Source organism: Delphinapterus leucas, chromosome 4 (assembly GCF_059928025.1).
Source record: "Delphinapterus leucas isolate spDelLeu-1000000601 "Yukka" chromosome 4, BTC_Dleu_Yukka2, whole genome shotgun sequence".
Lineage (NCBI taxonomy): Eukaryota > Metazoa > Chordata > Mammalia > Artiodactyla > Monodontidae > Delphinapterus > Delphinapterus leucas.
Window position 1 is genome coordinate 75,521,792 of NC_143132.1, and position 19,011 is coordinate 75,540,802.

The following is a 19,011-nucleotide window of genomic DNA, read 5'->3' on the forward strand; positions in this document are numbered from 1 at the left end:
CGCCCAGGACACCGCCCTTAAAATCAGACAGAGGAAGGCTCCCTTCATGAACGCGCTTGGCAAGCCCTGCCCCCAAAAGGGGTGGAGGTAGAGAAAGAACAGGTCTACACCTCTCTCGTCTGCCCGAGTACAGATTGGCAAGTGGCATAGGCGCGCAGACCTCTGTCATTTATTTATTTTTCTTTCCACTGGGTGCGCTGTCCCTTTAAATGGGGGACGCTGGTGCTGGCTCCGTAACACCGGAGCCGGCAGCTTGTTGATTTCAGCGCTGGTGAATTTCACATTGTTTCCACTTCACTTTCCTCGCCCGGGGGAGGCTCGGGTTGGCTCTACAACCGCTACCGCAGTTGCCAGCTAGGTCCAGGGGAGGGCAGAGACCTGCAGCATCTGGGCGGGCGTGGGGCCGCAGGGAAGGGTGTCGGGGCCACACACGCACTCTCGCTGCAGTCCAGATCCTTCTGAAGCCCGGACGCTCGGAGCGCACCGAGCCGGAACCGCCCGCCCGCCAGCCCGCCCACGGGCCGGGGTCACAGCCAGGGAGCCGGCGAGGGGAGGAGACCCAGGGGGGCTGGGTGGGGGGGCGGGGGTGGGTGCTGCCGCCGCCGCCGCGGAGCTGCTACTCGGCGCGTTTTGTATGAAGATGGCGGCTCCCACCGCCAGCAAGGCAGCCTCCCTGGGCTGTAACAACAAGCCTGCGTTCCCGGAGCTGGATTTCAGGTCGGGAGCTCGGGTGGAGGAATTGAACAAACTCATCCAAGAATTCACGAAGCACGACCAACGGGAATATGACGACCAGAGAGCACTGGAGATTCACACAGCCAAGGATTTCATCTTTTCCATGCTGGGTAAGGAGGAAAAAGAGGGAGGGATGTGTGTGTGTGTGTTTGTGAGTGTGTGTGTGAGATGGGAAGCGGGGTAAAGAACCCATTCCCCCTTCTCGCGCGCTCTTTCCTTCTTGATTTTCTTCCCGGAGCCGCCGGGTGCCTGGGGTATAACCCATCTCTGTTCCGCCTCTTCCCTTCTTTCTCCGCGGCAACCTGAGCTGCCTTCCCTCCCCTCCCTACTATACTTTGTGCCGGGTCCCTTTTCCACCCCAGTTCGCTGGCTCTTTTGTTAATTAATCACCGACGGGGGACTGGAAGGCAGGTGAAGTGTTCGTGGTGAAACGTCTCACTGTTTGGGGGAAGCCCCTGGAAGCCGCGCGGTCCAGGTGAGAACGGGCTGCGCCTTTCAATTAAGGGATTTGTCTCCAAAGACAAGGACCTGCTCCTTCCCAACGCCGAGTCTCGGGTCCTCTCCAGAGCTCGGGGCGCGGAGACAGCCTGGGGCTCTGGCTCGGCGCCCGAGCGACAAGTTGCTCTCTAGTCTCGCTTGCGGCGCGGCGCTGTCAAGCCGGGCCCCCGGTGGCCAAACTTGTTGGGTGTTCCCTGGTAACCCGCTCAAGTAGGCTGGGCGCAGGGAGTTCCTGCAACTTTGATTTGCAAGTAGATTTCGCCTTGAAGCGGTCGGAAGCATTTCTGGTGCTTCTCCGGGCTTCTCGCTGAGCTCGGAATTCCTAATTCCCAGCTCGAAAACGACCACGCTCAGATCTCTGACCCCGAGGAGCGCCAGCCCCTTCCTCTTTGTGTGCTGTCTATGCACCGGCCGAGAGAGGTGTCCTGGGTTTCGAACCCCGGCGACGTCCGGGTTTAGAATAATGCCGCCCCTCCCACCCCCCCAGCCTGGCACCTACAGTTCCTTACACAACTAAATGTTGTGTAAAGGAAAATAATTGAGTCAGGCCGGGGAGATCGAACACCTCCCCAGGTGTCCTGTCGTTCGGATTAGTGCTGTGAGTGTCCGCTGCTGGGAGCCTCTCGCGTAGCTTGCGGCTCCACCAGTGCAACTCTGCCTGAATGCAGTACGTGGCCTGGCGGTGAACACTCCGCAGAACTGGGACTCCAGTGTAGCGCTGCCCCACCGCGTGTCTCTGTGCGCTCGACAAATACATTCGTAGGCAATTTTCCAGGTAGTGGGAAATTTAATTGAAATAGGTCTTGGACCACGGAGGAAGACTGAGCTTTTGCCTTCCTCCTGCCGTGTACTTGGATTTCAGCCGGCTGTCTGCTGTCCTTGCTGGTTCTATCATCGGGTATTTTCTCTCGGTTTGCTTCCTCCCCACGGCCCAGGTTGGGGGTAATACAAATTGTACGTGTTCAGGCGGTGGGTAGTAACGCTTTGGGAAGTTGGATGAAGCATGTTAAAACTTGGGGCTGGATTTTACTTTTTGCTCCACACTCCCCAAGTGTATCCAAGGTTGTGTATGGGGTTGAAAAGCTCTCCATTGAGAGATTCGACCATTCAACTAATATTGAATTAAATGTGGTGTGTGTGTGTGTGTGTGTGTGTGCGTGCGCGCGCGTGTGTAAATAACTCCCTAACCTTGCGGTGGGAAGCTTACAAGCTTACAAAGCTTTCAGATCTGAAAACCAGCACAGTGATTGTCAGAAGGGTGGGGATACACAGAGAAGGCTCAGGGCAAGTTATTTAAGTTGCTTAATCATGTCCTTTCTCTTTGACGTATATAATGGAAGTCTGCCATTGTGTTGTTATAGCGCCGGCCTCAATTCCAATGTCTCCTGTCCTAGGTCGTTCACTAGGAAAAGGTGCTCGGTCACCATCAGTCAGGATAGTCATGGAACAGAAAATGGGAGGCTGTGGGGAAGGGTAAGTTTAAGTGCCCAGCTCATGAGGAAATCCTGTGCTAACCCCACGGCTGATACGCTGATTTCTCAAAGCCTTTACGAAGGGTGAATTATTGCAGGGTGCTTAATTTATTTTGTATTTAATGTCATGAGTGGCATGGTGTTGACAGGTAAACGAAATTCCCTTTTATTCATTTTTACCCAGTTGATCTTGCAAGAGAAGTCTTTCTTGCCCCCTGGGAATTTGATGTTTCCACCTGCGGGAGAGAAAATTCAGGAGAATGTTGTTTAAGCCTCTTGCCCCTCTGGACACTAGCAGGCAGATGGCGAAATGAGCTTGCCTGTGTGTGGTGCTGCATTCATTTGTGAGTTGCTTGCTTTCCTTTAATGAGGTGCTGGCTGCTCTAGACAAGTGAAGGTTTGGCGACAGCAAGGGTCCCTGTGTGGATTTACTTTTCCTAAAGGGGATTTTCGCTTGGCTTGAAAAAACAAAATCTCTTTTTGTGCACTTTGTTTCACTTGCTGCAGTCCACAGTCTTTCATGAATATGCGAATGATGTGTCTTAATGACCCTCAGCTTGTTAAGGTGTTAACAGGGGTGGCACCAGGCCCTTATTTCTGGGAGCTTTTGGCGGTGGGTGTGAGTCCTCTTGGCTTTCTTCTGCTTCTGGCCGAGCGGCACCTGAGGATTGTCAGCAGCCTGAAAACGTTATCCCCTCACACAGAACGAAATGGCAGAGGAGTTTGGTGCAAACCTCTTTAATGGAGCTGTGGATAACGCTACCTCTGTTTTTAGGCAGCTGGCAGGGGCAGCCACTTTCTGTATGAGATTGTTAGCCTGGACTAAAGCCCCCGCCCACCGGCTTCCCAGATGCTTTTTGTTTTATCGAGATTGGAGGCAACTTTACTACGCAGAAGAGCAAAGTTGTGGTAGGCTGTTGTCATAAACAGTGACCCGTCAGCACGGGGAAACTCCATTGTCCTATCAAAACAGGGGTCTGCATAGTCTGTGGAGTTGATCTGAGCCTGCTACTGGTCACCCAGCTGTCCGTGGTCTGTCCTGACCTTCTCTGCTTGTCTGGAGATTCTGATTCCTTTGGAGGCAGGTATTTGCGGGAGTCATCTAGACTCACTATTTATTTCTCTACACCTTGGTCTTTTAGGAGAATGATTGCTGTTATTATCTAGTTAATATGTGAGAGCCCAGATTGTGGGAGAGGCTGGCAGTGCATAATAAACACCATTTATCAGAATTCAGGGAAATTGCCAGAATTCATTAATATTTTAATAATATTTGCATAATGTCTCTGCCAGCTCTTTTGTTATCTTCATTCCCTGGTGAGGTCGAATGAAGACTGGTTGTGTCCCCATTGAACAGATGCAGAACAGGGGTTATGAAGAAGCTAGAAGAGCCAGGAAGAAATAAGAAGTCGCTTCCCCTTCAATCCAAATGGTTGGTACCATGGTGTGGTCATTAGAGTAGTTATCACTTACTGACTGCCTTCTCTGTGTCAGGAACTTCACACAACCTTAGGAGTGGTATTGCTTTCCCATTACACACATGAGGATATTGAAATTTACTAGGGTTAAGAATCATCCAGGGTCCCATGGCTAATAAATGGAAGAGATGTTGCTAAAACTCTCTTGGCCCGATTCTAAGTCTTTTTCTATCAAGAACTGAGGTATTAAATCCAGAGGAGGGGCTTTGTTTAAAAAAAAAATTGTCTCTCGTTTCAGAATTTGTTTCTGCTTTCAGCTGTATTAGGGTAATCCAATCAGCATTTGACACGAGTTCTGGAGCAGTCTGAGTTGGAGTATTTTATTCCGTAGAAAGATCATTCGTTTGAATTTCAGGTTAAGACACTGATGGTCATTAGAATAAAATGTTAAAATCTATAGTTCCTGTCTCAGTCTGCCTCTTGCTGGCTAGGTGGTCTTAGGTTTTTCATCCATTAAACACAGATAATAGTATTTTTGTCTATTAAACATGGAATAATAGTAATGCACTGTTTCAGAATTATGTGTGTGAATATGAAGTCATTTTGTAAACTGAAGAGGAATGTATACATGATTTTATTATTTAAAGAAATGGGCATTGTTAGAAAATCTAGTGAACTTACACTGGAATTATTTCTGCAGCTTCCTATCAGAAAGACTATAGAGAATGATTAGAGGTGACCTAGGAGAATACAGGCTCTGGCTGGAGAGGGCATGATTCATTCCAACCCACATTGCCATTTGTTAAGTTCATACTGTATGCTGGCCCTTGTGCTAGCTACTTTGCATAAATATATTCATGTAATTTTCTTCCAGAAACTTTTTAAGGATACATACCATCATGCCTGTTTTAGAGGTGAAGTAGGTGGTATTAATCCCCCTTTAAAGATGAAACACTGAGGCTCAAAGAGGTCAAGTACTTATGCGAAGATCATACGGAGTTTGAGTTTGAACCCAAGTATTCCTGACTCGAAAGCTCATGTTCCTTCCACTGTGTGGGCAATCAGATTCTATCACTCTTGGGCCAGACAACCAAAAAGGCCCCACCCCGTGGGGAATGCTATACTCAGTACCCTGCTTAGCCTGCACGAGCAGAGATGGTCTCTTTTGGTCTGTCTTTCTTACTTTCATGCGTTCAACAAATATTTACTGAATGTTATACTGTTTGCCAAGCAGCATGCAGGGTCCTAAGGATAAAATAATGAGCAAAAACTTTAATTCATATGAGCCTGTGGAGACCCCTCCCTCTTCTGCTTTGCCCATCAACTTTAAGAGAACAGTTTGCTGACTCTTGTCTCCTTTCAGGCCCATGGTTGTGGTGTTTCTGAGTGCTGTTGGAACTACCATATTTTTAGGTACTTCCTATATCTACAGAGTAGGCCATTTTGAAGCCCTGTCTTTCGAGTGTTTGAATGTCACTTTTCCTTAATGAATTCATCCAGCAATCTTTACTGAGGGAATTTATTGTGAATCTTTGCTTTGTGGGCCTCCAAGTCTTGGTACGTTCCTTAGTGTTCTGGTCACTAATGTGCTGTGGTATCTGTGTAATGGACATCATCTTTGAAGTCTGTTCCAGCTCTGAAAACATTATGCATCTGGGGCAGGGAAGTCCCTCTGAACATTTATTTTTGCTTCTGGTTTGAGTTGGTTTCAATTCTCCCTCCATGGTTCTGGGCGTTTGCTGCCCTTCATGACAGAAGAGCCCTGGAACCATTGATGATCCCTGGTCTTCCTATGATGCCTTGTTGGGCCACCCATTGGATAATGCATTGCTTGTGATTAGACTGGGTCCCTTTTGTATTCACAGAAATAGTGGAGTCTCTCATGTCAAACTAGGAATTTGTCCTTGAATGTTAGCTCTTTAGATTCTCCTGGAGCTTTTTAACAATTTGGAACCTCTGGTCTTGTTTTAGACCTATTGAATCCGAATCCCTAGAGATCCCCAAACTGGCTGCTCAGCACTCTGACATTCTGTCCCGTGTTAGGCGTGATGTTGTTCGTTCCCTGTCCAGTAGAGCTGCTTGTGCACACAATGAGCTGATCCCAGTTGACTTTTGAGACTAGAACTGGGCTGCTGCGTCTAATGAGCAGATATGTCTGCTGGCTTCTGGTAAAGCTGGAGTCCTTCCCCCTGGGACAGAGACAGGGAGGCACAGTGATTGAGATGATTATTAGAATGTTTCCTCTGTGTCAGAGGTTGTAATAGGGTTTCACATCATTGGATCTTTTCCCAAGGACACCATAACCCTTTGAAGTAAAGAAGAATGGAGAACTCTAGGATTAGAAAAATTCAGGAAGTTGTCCAAGTTTACTAGCAACTAAGTGGTATAGCTGGGACTTAACCAAGGTCAGGCTGATGGAAAACCCTTGCTTTCAACAGTGATACTATTCTGCCTTCTAGAGGGGCAGGAGAACTGGATTCTAGCCCCAACTTCTCCAGTTAACTTGCTCTGTGATTTTGGGCAAGTCACCTAACAGACTCTGAGTCTCAGAGTCTGAATATGTAAGTTGGGGCAAATAATTATACCTACCTCCTGTGTTCAGATGCATTCAATTCTGAAGATGAAGGTACAAAAGAAGGACATTTCTGAGTTCTAGTAAAGCTCTGTTTTGTACTGTGTGGAATGTGTGTTACCCTAAGTCACCTAACCTTTTCTGGGCCTTTTTTTTGCCCACTTTCCAATTGTAGAAAATACAAAGAAGAAAGTAAAATCACCTCCAAATTCTAATTACTGTTAATATTTGATGTACATTTTTTCTGGACGTCTATGTTTATAGAACACGCTTACGGGCTTCCCTGGTGGCGCAGTGGTTGAGGGTCCACCTGCCGATGCAGGGGACACGGGTTCATGCCCCGGTCCGGGAAGATCCCACATGCCGCGGAGCGGCTGGGCCCGTGGGCCATGGCCATTGAGCCTGTGTGTCCGGAGCCTGTGCTCCGCAACGGGAGAGGCCACAACAGTGAGAGGCCCACGTACTGCAAAAAAAACAAAAAACAAAAAACAACCACACTTACACCCACTCATACTTACATGCTTGCAGTTTTACATACATAATCCTATTGGATATGTGGGCTTTTTTTTAGTAAATTTATCAATGTGCTGTCATCTACTAACTTTTGGAAAGGAGCTATAACCTGTGTTAAGATGTTTTCTTGCTTCTTTCATTCATCTTTTATTTGAAAAGAAGATACTGTTCTGGAACTTAGAGCACATTCTGTGGTTTAATGGTTGGGGAATGAAGAACCTTCTTGGTGACTTCTGAGGGTTTGGCCATCTCCTTTCAATGTCATCTCCTATTTATGTCTTTGCATGTTCTACATGGTCTCATAACATTACCCGAATTTCTCACTTTCTTCTTTTGCTTGGGCTGTTTTCTCTATCAGGATTTCTTAACCTGGGTCCACGGAAACAAAAACGTGGGGAAAAATTACCTCTTTATTTTTATTGACCGCTAACTGCAATATTGCATTTCCTTTCATTATAAAAGTAGGTAACAAACCACAGTAGTATTAGCAGTACCTCTGTTTTTTGCTTTTGTTGCCAATAGAAATCACAGATATTTTCACTTCACATTACAGATATTACAGACATCTCAAAAAGCCATTCACTGCTGCTTTGAAATTATGGGAGATGTTAGACTTGCTGCTAGATTTTATTGAATGCATTAATAAAAAATCACATATGGTACTCTATCACAAATTTGTTTTTTAACTGCATTTTGTGTTTTGATACCAATTTTCTTTGAAGTCCTGTGTAATTTTATCATTCATTTAAATATACTTGTTTTTTTTGCAGGGGTCGCCAGGCTTTTCCAGCCTGTCAAGACATCTGTGTCACAGAAGCAGTTAAGAGTCTCAGCATTCTGACATCTCATCTCTGCTTTGTTTTCTTCTCCCAGCTCAAATACCACTTGACTCATGAAGCTTTCCTATATCTCTCCAATGAGAAAAATTTCCCTTCCCTCTGTGTTCTAACACCTGGTCCCCTTTCATAGCCCTTACCACATGTTCCCCACGCTGTAGGCTAAATAATCCCTGCTCATTTACCTTTGCAGCGCCCAGTGGGCTTACGTAAACAGTAGGTGCCAACAGAGTGTTACGTGACTTCATGCATTTTAAAAGAGGCTTTCTGTGCACAGCTTCTGATTTCAGGCTCTATTTAAGGCATGAGCGCTTTCTGACATTGTCTCTTTATGGTTGCTCCCCTCATTAAGCCATATTCCATCATCGTCTCTGGAGTCAAGAAAATCTTGATCTGATCTCCTCATGTGGTAGGGGAGTTTTTTCCTAGATTCCAATAATAACATCCTTAAGACTTATCATAGGGCAGTTTAAGAAATGTCCCAATTAATTGCTGTAGCTTGTTGACCAAGAGTGGCAAACCGTGACTTGTGGGAAATCCTCCTTTCTTGTAGACCCTGACTTTTCTTCCCTGGGCATCCGGGGTACTTGCGAACCTCCTGCACTCCCACACTTGGGGCTTTAAAGGATGCACAGAAAGCATAAGTCATCTTTCTCATGAAGGTGTTCCTTGTGCTTATCAGTCAACCTCCAGGTGCTTGGATGGCTATTCTGGCATCCTAATTGCAGCAATTATTTATGATTATAAGCTAATTTGCCATCAATACTTTATCTTTGTGCAGTGCTTTATAGATTGAATACACATTAGCATCTGATACGGTGTGGTATTATCCTTTGGACCAGCCTTTGAGAAAGGACCTAGTAACCCCAATTTACAGATGGGAATACTGAGACTCTGGGAGGTGATATGACTTAGTTGGAGGTTATAAAGTAGGTTGTAGAACAGGACTCAACCCAGATCTCCAGTGTCTTCTGCTCCAGCATATAGCCTGCAAAGAGCTTATGGCTTTTCTACCCATATATCTTTCATGGTTGCTGGGCTGAGTCTGTGTTCCCAGACCAGGCAAGGGTAGCAGCTTTCATACCTCTCTGGCTTTTCTGCTCTCTACTGGGCCAAGGGTACACAGTGGGTAAGGCTGGCTGAGGGCGGCATGGCTCAGTACATACCCTGTAGGCATGCATTCTCCATGTCTGTTTGTTAGCCTCGCGTATCTGAGGGCCTGTGACAGCATTCACAATGGACTTGGGTGACTACTTGCCAGCTGAGCGATCTCTTTAAGGACAGTTCATAATTATGCCATTATGTGAGGCCCTGTCTCCAGGAAACAGCTATCTATTTTTCGTCCACTTAAGTGCCTTTTCATGAATTCCCTCTGCACAAGATAAAGAGACAGATTACTAGGGACAGCGCTGCTGTGAATAAAGCTGGCACGGCGAGCTGTTGTTCAGTTTGTTTATTTTTTATATATTTTTTTCCCTCAACACAGGAAGACATGATTAATACTTGTGAGTTAAGTCAGTAGTGGGAGTTGGTGTAAGGCTTGTTGAGGTTTTTGTTTCTTCTAATGAGTATTTGAATATTTACAGTGTGCATAGAATTGAGTATTCATTTATTAATTCATAAAATTCACTCAACATATGTTGGAGTGCCTACCATGGACTAGTGTAATTACTGTGGTGAAGTTACTGTATTGTAAGAGTACAGAGTGGTGAATTAGAGAAGCAAGGTCACTACCTCATTAAGACTTATGTTCTCTGGGGAATTCAACAAGATTTAAGCACGTGAGTAAATAGGGATGTGCGCTTAAAAAAAAAAAAAAGCACAGACCCTTATGATGGAAGGTCATTGGGTAGGATGGAGTGAAGAGTGATAGAGAAGGCCTCTCTGAAGCAGAGACATTTGAACTGGAAAGATAAGAAGGACCTGGCCACCTGAAGACTGATGGAAGTGTATTCAAGTAGGTAGAACATCATGTGCAAAGGCCCTGGGGTGGGTCCATTTGAAAGCAGCTTTCAAGGCTGCTTTAAATTATAGCAAGTCTGATTTGGTCTCTACAAGGAGGAATGGTCTATGTTTGGATTAGGCCCACAGTGGAAGGAATGGGCTGCCTGCCTTGGAATATAGCGAGTTTCCTGCAGGTGGAGGTTTTCCAAGTGGGGCCACCCTTTGGCTAGGCTCTTGTTGATAGCATTCAGGGACTGGAGGAGCGGGAGACAGTGTAGAAAGGTTGGGTTACAGATCCTCAAAAGGCCCTTTGTAGCCATGTAATTCTCTGATTTCACCTCTGATAGCCCTAAGCTAACAACAGTGAATTCTGTATTAGATGGTTTATGCGTCAAACTGCAGTTTTCTTGGGAAAATGATAAACCTGTATTTTTTCATCTGGACTTCCACAGTGTACAAAATACTTTCATAGGCATAATCTAGTTTTGACTTCTCACAACAACCATATAGAGTAGGTGTTATTATTGTCTCTGTTTTAACATAGGAAGAAACCCATGGTCAAGAGAAGTAACTCACTCAAGGTCACTGAATGGTTGAGGTGGAATCAAATTGAAATCCTTTGAAGTTCACCCCAAATTCTTTGTATTAGGCTGATTCTAGAAACCTCCCTTATCCCACGTCACCTCAGGGCATGGAAGAAGGAGGATTTTGGGTCCAGAGAGAGGCACTGAGGATTGGTAGGAAGAACCAAGCCGATAGACTGCAGGTCTGCACGTGCCTGTTGTCGGTGTGCAACTTGGAAGCACTTATCTGGGCTGCTTCGAGATCACCCTTTTCGCAGCTGCAGCTGTTCCTGATAGCAGCTGCTTGTCCGGATGACGCTGTGATGAATAAAGAAATCTCAACAGTTTGTTCTCAACTGTGCCCTTGGTGTGCGCAGCCTGCTTTAACACAGGCTGTGTTTCTGATCTGGAACAACAGAATCCTGCTGGCATATGGTGCCTCAGGGGCTCACAGCCCAGTTGTGAGAAGGGGCCGTCCCTCTAGATCCGAACCAGGGAGCCAAAGGCCCACCAGGGACTGGGTGGTAAGGAAAGTGTGTGCAGTGTGCCGTGTGGTAGATGCCAGCTGGTTCTTGATGTCAGAGTCAGGGATGCCAGGCAGTAGGGGGCTGCACTGGTGAAGGAGCTCACCTCTCACCTCCCTTGTAGGTCAAACTGTGGCTGCCAGTTTATCACCTCTGATTTGGAATCTGAGGCCCCAGAGAAGGGCCATAGTTCATCCACTACTGTACAGCCAGTTTGGGGGCAGAATCATAGTTAGAACCCAGGTTTCCCATCTACCTGCTGTGTGTGTGTGTGTGTGTGTGTGTGTGTGTGTGTGTTGGTGTTATTTCTGTCATGCCATTTCCAAATAAATTTTCCCTTTGAATGAAAAACTATCTGTGTAACTGAAAATAATAATAACCACACTCAGATAATGTCTTCCATGTTCCAAGGATAGTTCTAAGTGCTTTATACTTTATGTACATTATCTAAATGAATCCTAGCGACAGCCCTATGAGGAAGGTATTATTCTTATTTACTGATGAGCAATCCAAAGCACAGAGAGATTAAGCAATTTGCCCAAAGTCACAAAGCTAGTGGTAGACGGGCAATTTGAACCCAGGAAACCTAGCTTCAGGCAAAAAATAGCAAATAACTGTGGATCTTTTTTTACATCATTAAGAAAAAAAACCTTTCCTCCTGCAAAGTGGAAGTCATTGATGGAATACTACAATTTAAAAAAATATATTTATTTATTTTTGGCTGCATTGGGTCTTTGTTGCTGCACGTGGGCTTTCTCTAGTTGGCAGCGAGTGGGGACTACTCTTCGTTGTGGTGTGTGGGCTTCTCATTGCAGTGGCTTCTCTTGCTATGGAGCATGGGCTCTAGGCGCGCGGGCTTCGGTAGTTGTGGCACGTGGGCTCAGTAGTTGTGGCTCGTGGGCTCTATAGCGCAGGCTCAGTAGTTGTGGCGCAAGGGCTTAGTTGCTCCGTGGCATGTGGGATCTTCCTGGACCAGGGATTGAACCCGTGTCCCCTGCATTGGCAGGCAGATTCTTAACCGCTGTGCCACCAGGGAAGTCCTGGAATACTACAGTTTGAATGCTGTTAGGAAACTTGGAAGTTAGGTGGCCTGAGTTGCTCCCTCCTCCATTTTACAGAAGTGGAAACTGAGGCCCAGAAGGGAAAGGGAACTTGATCATCCTGAACACTGATTTTACTTTTGGGCAGAGTGGAGGTGAGTTAAATGTCTGGCAAGTGACTGCTTCCTGAGAAAGGTGTTTGTACCTAAGACTGTCCACTCAGTAGCATCTGCTCCCTGGGGAGCATCTGCCTGGGTTTAAAGTGAAGGGGAATCACTTTGAGAGGGCTGTGCTTCTAGATAGGGAACATTTCCCTGCTACAGAGCTGCCTTGTAGTTTGAAGTTTTTTTTAAGCTACTAGGTGAAGAATGCTGAATAAATAACCTGGTGGGCGCACTACTTCTGGTGTGTCATGTTTGCTTTTTGTCTTCTGATTGTTCCTTGTCTTTCTCTCCGGTTCCCCCTGCCACCCACCCCGTGACATGTGTCCTTTTCTCACATCTCTGCTGTCTACACAGCTTTGAGTATCACAATGAATATTTTTGTCTCTGAACAGTCTGTATCTACAGTAAGGAAGGGGGCTGGCTGAGTAGACTGTGGGATGCTGGGTCCAGCCTGTGTTTGGGAGGAGTTGAAGCTCCATGGGCTAGTAAGACTCCTGGCAATGGACCTTCCCTCTCTGCTGCTGCTGAGACCTCAGAGCCTTAGGAGGATTTAGAGAGTTGTAATAGGGATTCGAAGAATTATAGAGGAGTTAAGCTGGTGGGGATCTTCCTGAGACCAGTTCATCCACCCCATCATGTCGCCGGTGGGGAAATTTAACCCCACAGAGGACAGTAACTTGCTCAAGGTCAAGCTGGTGGTGATGATGATAATGACTGTATTGGGAAACTCTTCCCTGCTGTTTATCAGGCATTGTTCCACGTGCTTTGTAATCATTAACCCATGTAATCCTCACAACAATACTGCGATGGTAACAATACTGCTACCACCCCCCTGCTTTACCTGTAAAGCAACTACAGCAGTTAAGTCACTTGCTCAAGCTGGTGAGAGGCTGGATTCAAATCTAGGCAGTTGAGCTCTTAACCCCGTGTACCTTTCAATAACATGAGCGCCATCACCATGCCAGGCGCTGTGCTCGTTGCTGGCATAAAACATGAGGTGATGCTAAACGTTGAGGGAGAGGATGGAAGTGAGGGAATAGTGGGCAGAGTGGAGAAGAGGTTGGTTTGATTGTCCGGCGAGCCAGTTGCTAATATGATTCTTCTGGCTCCTGGTCCAGACTCTTTTCATTCTATCACTTGGCCTTTCTTGGCAGCCCTCAGGACAAACATTCTTTTGATGCTTGTGGTTTATGTTTATTGAAAGTCCTTTGTGTGAAATACCATCTTATCCATGCCATCTCCTCATTTTGAAAGTAAGAAGGTGTGTCTCAGCTAATTGATTGATTTAAGGCTCTATAAAGGTCCACTGGGCCCTTGATGCTAAGTAAATTAGGGCAAGTCTTATGAAGGTACAGGCTCTGCCTCCCTCTTTCCCCCCATGTCATTCCAGATTTAGAACATTTAATTAGGACATAGTTAATGTAGTCTATCATTGTGGGGGGAATGGGAGCTCATCTTTTTTCAGTGAAAGGCAGATGCCAAACGCACTCTTAAGACAGTTACTGTGAAATCAAAATTTATAAATCGAATTGGGTTTTAAGTGAACTAAGGGATCTGACTCTTTAGTGCAGTAAGTGACTACTTTTGAAAAGGGAATAATTCTTTAGGTAAAAATTGGATCTAGCTGCCCTGCTTTGTAAGGACAGATGTTTGTACGTTGACTTGACTTACAGCACTGAAAGCACATTGGCTTCATGCTACAAAATCAGTCGTTGGGATGAAATCACTTCTTGAAAATCTGGTGCTCGTGATGCAGAGGATTGGAACTGGAATCCTCAGAGAAGCCTCATCCCCAACCTACTTACTCATTTTTTCCTGGAATAAAATCTCAGGGGATTGGAGCATCCGGGATGGGCAAGCCCATCTGGACAGTGTAGAAACTCATGGGAGAGAATTTTATCATCTCTGGTTCTTGGGGAAGAGGATGGATGGGAAATGATCTTTCTGAGTATCTTTGTGTCATTCAGGACCAACCTACCTCTGTTCCTGTCTCCTGGGTCCCATCCTCTCTGCCGGCCCAGCCTTCTTGCCTGGGGATTATTTCTGCCCCTTTTATCTGCAGTTTCTCCTTCATTACTGATTCCTTCTTAAACACTCACACGTGCATTCTCCATATTCCTTCAACAGAGATCTTTGAGGATTTCTGTGCAACAAGCCCTCTGTGAGCAGTAGGAATACAGTGGGGAACAAACCTTCATATTTGGCTACAAGTCTTAGAAGGAGATGGACAGTGAAAAAAAGTTGTAGGTTATGATTAATGCCCTGAAGGAAATACCAACCAGAACAGAACAGGGTGCTGTGATTTGTCTTTCCTTCTCCAACTTGACCTTGTGGACCATTCTCTCCTAAACTCTCTTCCCTTGGCTTCCATCCAGCATACTCTTGCTGGTTTTCTCCTTTTCCTCAGTCTCCGTGTAAGGGACAGATCTGTATTTCTTTGTCCAGCCCTTGGTGATCCTTCCGTCTTTTCTCCCCTCACGCTTTCTCTGATCCTCTCGTAGTGTCATTTTCCATCTCTCTTGCTGCCTTCCGAGCCTGTGCCCCAGCCTGGGCTTCACTGCCTCTTGGACAAGTCCACTTGGGTGACCCAAAGGTGCCACGAATTGAGTGTCCAAAGTGAATCTGTCTGTGCTTCAAGCCTGCTCCTCCTGGATCAGCCACACCACCTTTCACCAGAGTCATAAGACGGGAACTCCGGAATCATCCTGAGGCCCTCTCTCGTCCTCCTACCCCGAAGCTGAAAAGCAACTGAGGCCTGTCCATTCTGCCTCATCCTTTAGGCTCTGTTTTCTTCTCTCCATTCCCACTGTCACCACCTTAGTTAGGGTCACTACTGTCAGTTTCCTGGGTTACTGCAATAATCTCCCTGGGTTTTCTGCTTCCAGTCCCTTAAATCCATTCTCCACGCTGAGTCACCTTTTAAATAGGCCTAAACCCTCGGGGACAACCCATCATTCTTCACAGTAAAGTTAAACTCCTTAGTGTATTTTACAGTCTTTGGAGACCCAGCTCCTGCTCACATCTCTGGCTTCACCTCCTGCTACCCCTTCAGTTTCACTGTATGTTTCTTATACACCTGCTTTGAGATGGGCGCTCTGTAAGGTGCTGACACTGCAATCTCTCTTGAAGTAAAGGCCTAAACATTCTGAACAGGATTAGAAGGACTCAGTGCTCTGTTTCCTAAGGCCTTTTCAAGCCCCATCTCAAACCTCAGATGTCCTCACTCTCTTGGTTTCAGCCACACAGGCGTTTCAGTTCTTTGGAAATACCATATCCCTACCACTGAGGCCCTTTGCTGGAATGCACCATCCCTCCTCCCACACACCCATGCAACCAACGCCTTAACTTCTACTTCCCTAGATGACCCCAGCTCAATCCAAATGTCACTTCTCAAGGAGGCCTTTCAGGCTAGCCCAGGACAGGTCACCTTCTCCTAAACCTGCATTCTATCTTCATAGGTGTCTTAGTTGCACTGATCCGTTGTGAGTTTGCTGATGTCTGACGTTTCCCATTGTCATGAAGGCTCAGTGATAGCTTATCTCAGACCTATTCTTGCTTGTCTTTTTCTACTTGCCTGAAACACAGTTGTTCAATAAACATTGCTAGTGTGGTTGGCTACTTTGCTTTTGTTCTTGAACTTGAACAGTTAGGTAAAACACAGTTCACAATAGGCATTGAGCTAGTCATTGTGTGCCGAGTTTTAAGGACATACCTTGGTGTGTTCAGGGGACTTCTCTTCCTACACTCCCACCTCTCTGCAGCTTACAGCCATGGAATTATAAAAATGTGCACTTTAGAAATTATCTAGTTCAGTCATTTCCAACCTTTTCTAAACATGAGGGTCTTTTTTTTTTTCAATTAAAAAATGATGAGGACTCAAATGGTAGTGGTTATATTTTTACTATCAGTTTATTGGAGAAAAAATGAGTAGTTATAGAAAGCTACTATGAATTTAGCTAACCATGTGAATTACTTTGAATTTTTTCATAATAGTGTCTATATATACTTGAAAAATAGTAGTATGTAGGCTTGAGAGGTAGTGCTTGGTGGGCACATGGATTTCTAGCACCAATAACTCCATGCCCTGTGGTCCCTTAGTTAGGAACGAGCCACTTGGTCTCGCCCTTTATTATGCAAATTTACATCAGATTTAGAACTGGTTACCTGTGGGTTTGGTTTCCCCTATATGCGTTTGATTTGACCAACATGGTGTTTTTTTGTTTTTTTTTTTGCGGCACGCGGGCCTCTCACTGTTGTGGCCTCTCACTGTTGTGGCCTCTCCCGTTGCAGAGCACAGGCTCCGGACGCGCAGGCTCCGCGGCCATGGCTCACAGGCCCAGCCGCTCCGCGGCATGTGGGATCTTCCCGGACCAGGGCACGAACCCGTGTCCCCTGCATCGGCAGGCGGACTCTCAACCACTGCGCCACCAGGGAAGCCCAACATGGTGTTTTCAAATATTTAGAGCAAACATTTAGAAGTTGGGAGATTTTTCACAAAGCCAGATTTCCAGCTTGAAAAATGAGAAGGACTACATTTATTTCCTGTATGGCCATAATCTCCTGGTACTGAATAGCAGCTGTGTCCTTTAGAGGCACCGCACTTTCTCCAGTTTGTCACAGTCCTCGCTCTATCTCTGTCGCTATATAGCAAGTTCATGGCAGAATGGGGACTAGAAACCCAGTGACTTCACCTGACGTGAGCGAGTGAGGCCAACTCCATCTCCACAGAGGCTTGTGAGCAGAAAGAGTCCTGGGCCCAGAGGCAGGAAACCTGAATCCTTGTCTGCTCACTGTTACTGACTAGCTTGGTGACCTTGAACAAGCTACATAACTTCTCTGAACCTCAGTTTTGTCATTTGTCATTTTGTAGTAAATACCTCTTAAGGCTCACCGAGTTGTTGGATCTCTGGACGGAAAGTTGTTTAGTCTAATGGAACATGTTTGTTATTAACTCCCTCATCTTCTCTTGCTTTGTCTTTCTTTTTCCTCTTATGGTTATAGAGGAATCTACCATTTATTTGTTGCACCTTGATGTTCATTTGAGAAATATGAGAAGGGAGCTATTGATTTCTCTCCCCAACCCTTTCTTATCCACATCATGTCTGGAGGCAGCTCTAATCCTTTCATCCCATGCCATCTACTCCTGCTGGGGGTCCCATGGCCATAAGCAAGCTCCTGCTTGTGACATCCAAGACACCCCAGAGTTGAATTCCAAATATCAAAGAATTGGAGCCTACTGATTGCCTGTGGAGATGCTCAGTAACTAGCCAGCTCTGTCATTGCTCACATCTATGAAATACTAACAGGATACCAGGCTAACATGGAGGATGTCGTTTTTAGTGGCAATATCCTTGTAGCCAGATTTGTGGAACAAACAAATTTCATTGTTTCAGGGGAACCATACTGGTTATTTTTGTCCTTCTGGATCTGGAAGGGAGAGGAGGCATCAGTACCACAAAAGAGGAAATAAATAGGAGTGTCAGCCTCTGAGATTACAAGAAGCAGGGTGGATCCTGGAAAACAAAAATGGGGACTTTGGAGTCAGGCAGACCTGGGTCTGTTACTGCATAGCTGTGTGACCTTGACTAGCTTGTGTGACCTTGAGCCAACTAGCCTTTTTGATGCTCTTCTTCATTCATAAAGCAGGGATAGAAGAATGTATTTCATGTTTTAATTTTATACTCAGTTTTAGTTTTTAAGGATTTTGAATAGAATGCGAACTTCATAGGGTTGTTTTAAGGATGAAATTAGTGCATGTTTAATATGTTAAATGAGCAACACAGTACACGAAACTGCCCCCTCTTCCAACTTCTGGCTGAAAATCCTTTTTTACTTCCTTTATATAGGATTAGTAGGTCAGCCTGTGAGCAGGGAAGCAGAACATAAAGTTGCCTGCATAAAGGTCTAGTGGACTTCTTTGCGCAAACCTTTTGGTTTAACATTTCACGGAGCAGGTAGAGTTGAGCTCCTACTGATTTTTTTTTTTTTTTAAGTTTTGCAAATAAAAAGCTAGGTTTTCCAGGAAACAAAGAAATTTCTTCTGCCTTTATTAGTTTCCCAGAGGGTTCCAAAAGTATAGGACTGACCAGCAGGATGCTTACTGTGGCCACCCTGTGAACCCAGCCCAAGGGGCCTTTGCAAGGGAAACAGAACACCCCTTGGCTGGATTAAAGTAATTGAAGTAAAGCTGAGGTTTTCAATCTGATGCTTATATGAATAATTTTCACTTAGAAGAGAGGGAGATGGTTTAGGGGAGACCTGACTTGATGATGGTTGGGGTGTGTATTCAGCTGTGGGAGAATGTGGAACTCTCACTCAAAAGTCTGCATATGGAGTTTAAGGTTACACTAATCCTTTTGAGAATTTAGGGTGGTGCTGGAGATTGCGCACCTGCTGGTGAAATGAAGAAGGTGGGCACTGGACCGGAAGTAAAGGTATTAAGAAAAGGCATCCCCACCTACACGTCCCTTGAGAAGTGAGGGCCATGGCGAGATTCCCTAGCAGGTCCCCCAGTCCCTCACCCACCCCCCAGTTCTCTTCATTTCCTGCATCTGTAGGAAATCCCTGTGGCCAGCTGGTTGTGTGGAGAGGGTTGATGAAATTGGATTGATCATGAGTTGGATATGGAGAAGAATCTTTTTTTTTACTTGAAGTACACTTGATTTATGATGTTGTGTTAGTTTCAGGTGTATAGCAAAAGTGATTCAGTTATACATATACATACATACATAT

General features: G+C 45.7%; 1 protein-coding gene across 1 annotated transcript in view; it reads left to right on the forward strand.

Moving 5' to 3' along the window:
• Window positions 1-640: 640 nt before the first annotated feature.
• The window catches only part of MB21D2 (Mab-21 domain containing 2), a 103,114-nt gene continuing 84,743 nt past the window's right edge, over window positions 641-19,011 (forward strand). Inside the window, exon 1 of the mRNA XM_022569515.2 lies at window positions 641-845. Coding sequence (XP_022425223.2) covers window positions 641-845 — 205 coding nt within the window. The remainder of the gene's footprint in view (window positions 846-19,011) is intronic.